A 3,871-nucleotide genomic window follows, 5' to 3' on the forward strand; every position below is an offset into this window, starting at 1 on the left:
GTTTATTATTAATTTTTGTTTTTGTTATTGAGGCAGGGTCTCTCTTTGTAGCCCTGGCTGTCCTGGAACTTACTATATTTACCAAGCTAGACAAATGACCTTTCTTGCAGTCCAAGAGAATCTGCTAAGCACACCCAAGTCATCTCCTGAGTCGCAGCACTGTTATGGTCTGACCAATAAGGAGTGAATTGACGTGTGATAAACCCAGAGGCATCTCGTTCGTATCCTGGCAGTGTGAGAGGAACCCTGTGGCTGATTTCATGCCCTTTAGTCTCAGACAGCTCCTGTCTTACAGACTCACAAAGCTGCAGTGAGCCTTGTGTGGTGTGGACCAATGCTTTTAATCACAGCATTTGGGAGGCAGAGATGGGTGGATCTCTGTGAGGTTGAGACCAGCCTGGTCTACATAGCAAAAAGACTGCAAGGTCTTCCGATGACACCTAGTCAGTCAGTGGCAGTCGCCCTGCTTTGAGTGTCTACTCAAGTCCTTTTTCTCTCTTAGAACTGAACACATCACATGGCGCCTGTACAACACACAGACATGGGACCCAGAGAAGAGCTGCAGGTGTTTATTGAACCAGCTTAACAGACTGAGCAAGCAGGGGACAGGTGTCTGGATTCCAACTTCAGGATGGAAAGTGGACAGGGTGGCAAGGTGGCTCTCAGATCAGTCATCATTTTCCAAATAAGTTAACTTTGGAAAGGATTCCCTGAAATTTGTCTATGACGTCTTGGGTATAGTATGCTTTACATTCTGGGCTGAAGACAAGGGCTTCCTGGAAAACCAAACGACAGAAAGAGGCAAAGGTGGTTACAATCAAGGAGCAAAACCCCAGCAGGGCTCCCCAGTCACCCATGATGAGGCTGCTCCTTTGCACAGGGAAGAAAATTCCCTGCAGTGATTCAGGGCTCCAGCAACAGACTTTGCCCCAGGGAGCTGCAGTTCCTCCACAGCTGTCAGGATGACTCTGAAAAGCCACCCTAGCCAGGCAGGGATGAAGGGAGAAGGTCCCTAAGGCATGATGGGGGCTAGGTTGGAAAAAGGTCAAGATGGCTGAGTGCTAGCTTTGATAATATCTTATACCTGAGGACATCCATCAGCAAATTGGCTGTATGGCAGGGTTAGAAATACGTCCCGGTGTGGATGTGCTGAAAGAAATTCCTTCTTGGAGAGTGCTGTGGTTTTGAAGGACCTGACACCCAAACTAAAAGTACTTTGGAAACAGAGAGTGAGAGATGCAATATTGAAAATATGTGTCTCTGTAATCCAGTTGTGCTTAAATAAGACACTAAGAGAGACCAGGAGTGGCTGGGGTGAGTAGCCACAAGCACTTTCTGGGTTGGTGGTGGCTTCTAAGCCATGGAGGGAGGTTCTGGCTGTGGCTCTGAGGAAGCCAGTGGAAGAAGGGCTCCATCTGAGACAGGAGAGAAGAGTTAAGGGAGGCTCCAGAGAAGGTGAGCCTGGCAAGCAGACAGGAGTTTCAGGCATCTTAGAGGAGAGCTGAGGGTGCCCTCCCTGTGCAGATCCACACCAAGGACTCTCTTGTGCCCCTGCCTGCCCTGCTGTGGTGAGAACCCGGTGGTAACCCATCATTGGGGAGTGCTCTTCAGGACCTTGCATAGACAGACTGGATGCCACCAGCATGCTGCATGGACACGTGCTAGGGTGGGCAAGGGTTGGGTGTTCTGGTGTCAATTTCCTGGCACATGTGACTATTGCCTGCATCATTTCTACACAGCATTCTACCATATGGTGCAGGAAGAATCAGGGTGGGGAGGAAGTTACCAAAACTTTGGCTTTCAGGATTTTGCCTTCCACTCCTGCATCATTGAAGCATTCCATGATTTTTTCAAAAGCCTTCCTTTCCCCGTCAGTAGGGTCAAACTTGCTAAGGACGGCATTCAGTATTATCTTGTTTCCAATGGAGACTGCAGCATAGACTTCAAAGAAAGGAATGCATGCTTCCGCTGCAAACACAGAGAGAAGAACATCATTAAGGAGCCTCAGGCTGGCAGAAATGGAGGCTCAGGGTTTCTCGACACTTCTACATAAATCTTAACTGACCTTCCACAGAGTCCAGCCCTCCCAAAGGTTGCTGCCTCCTAGATACAGCACACAGTTTCCATAGACACACATACTCCCAGCAGAAGAGGCGTGTATGAGTGTACCTGCCTGCACATCTGACTTTCACATAAATCCCACACATGACCCAACTTTAGCTGTACATGCAACTAAGGGCTGATCATCACCTCAGTCTCCCCATTCCACCCATCCCAACAGTCACAATCCTGAACAGAGAGCATCAAGGGTCTTCTGCAGGACTCCTGGTTAGTGACCTCCCGGGGACCCCTAGATCTGCAACCAGACCCATAAGGAAGGAGATGGAGTGAACAAGGGTCAGAAAGGCCATCTGTTCCCGTTCTCACTTGTCTGGAAGCCCAGCTCCCCGGTCACCAGCAAGGCCAGCAGAAGCAGCGTCCCCTTCATGGTGTAGGATGCTAACTGCTCTTCTCAGAGCAGATCCTGCTACCTTATAAACTGTTGTCTCCCTGAGCCCAGTCCCGCCCATCACACCCCTATAACTGCCTCCCAGGAATTACTAATGACTTTGGGCAAGAACCTGGCACCTATGGATCCCCTTTCCACTTGCGTGGGTGAGAGAGCTTAGGAGCCCCTCCCACTCTGAAAAACAAATGATTGGAGACATCCTGTGTGCTCACTTTATGTACAGAAGTGGCTGTACCTTTGCCAGAAGATGGTTAGAGCTGACCTTTGTAAGCAGCCACATGCTGAGACAAATGCGCTGTTGTCCTAGCTCAGCTGTCACCTGGGCTTCCTCTCCTGGCTCCAAGCATGTCCTCCTCAAGCTTGGAGGTGGAAACCACGGGGGTCAAGGATGGTTTCTGTCACTGTAGACAGCCAACTGCCCAGAACACTGCATCTGCCTGAGTTCAAGATCAGAGTAGAAGTGTGTATATCTGAGGGGCCTGGGGACACTTGACATCTTAGCTGCTGCAACGTTTGGTCTAGACCTCTGAGGGCATGAGGGAACCATCTGCGGCTTTTAGTGACTGCCAGCCAGGATAGTCCCAGTGTGTTTGGTCATGTTGGATCCTCAGGGGCCGGTGATGATTTTGTTCTACCAGCTGCATCATGCTGCAAATTCCCCTCCCTGCCACGGGAGCTCATCCCTGTCTTCCTACTCGTGTCTGTCTCACGCCCACCAGTAAGAAGGCCTCAAAGAGGTCTAAACAGTAGAGTCAATGTGGTTACAGCAGATAGTAGTAGAGGGAGGGATTCCTCTCTGTGCCATGAACTCTCCATTGTCCACAGCCCCACATGCCCCTTGGGACTGGCTGTGTATAAACTAGAGCACTCCACTGTCCCCAGGCAGTGCTGTGTGTGTGGACTCTCTCAAGTTCAATTCAACCTACTACCCTCAGAAAGAGGTTTTCGGCTCAAATGACATTGTTCGCTGGGAATAGAGTTAATCATTCCTAGAGACAGGAAGTTTACTGTATGTGATTGCTAATCTTGATGGTCATCCTGACTGGGTTTATAATCACTATGGAATCAAAGCTATCAATGAGGAGTGTAGAAGCTAGGTTAAGTGATGTCTGACTTTATGTGTCCAGCGTGGACTAGGATCATGGACAAAGTGGAAAGGAGAAAGCAAGCTGGGTATTCACATCTCTCTACTTCCTGACTGTAGATGTGAAAAACCATGTCCAGTTCCTGCACCATGCCTGCCCCGTCATCATGGACTGTATCCCTGCAAACTGTAAGCAGAAAGCTGCTTCTTATCTGGGTTTTGTCACAAATTCACTAACACAATAGTAGAGTGTTTCTTAGCATGTGCAAAGCGCTGAG

The 3,871-nt window shown here is 49.3% G+C and overlaps 1 protein-coding gene across 1 annotated transcript; it reads right to left on the reverse strand.

The window, feature by feature from the left end:
- Positions 1-566: 566 nt before the first annotated feature.
- LOC101993993 (androgen-binding protein homolog) lies at positions 567-2,506 on the reverse strand. Its single transcript, XM_005372132.2, has 3 exons — positions 2,428-2,506; positions 1,787-1,968; positions 567-776 (listed from the first exon to the last, which is right to left on the reverse strand). Exons 1-3 carry the CDS (start codon positions 2,486-2,488, stop codon positions 675-677), a joined length of 345 nt encoding a protein of 114 aa, XP_005372189.1. The 5' UTR covers positions 2,489-2,506; the 3' UTR covers positions 567-674.
- Between the last annotated feature and the right edge of the window lie 1,365 nt (positions 2,507-3,871).

Source organism: Microtus ochrogaster, unplaced genomic scaffold, assembly GCF_000317375.1.
Source record: "Microtus ochrogaster isolate Prairie Vole_2 unplaced genomic scaffold, MicOch1.0 UNK206, whole genome shotgun sequence".
Classification (NCBI taxonomy): domain Eukaryota; kingdom Metazoa; phylum Chordata; class Mammalia; order Rodentia; family Cricetidae; genus Microtus; species Microtus ochrogaster.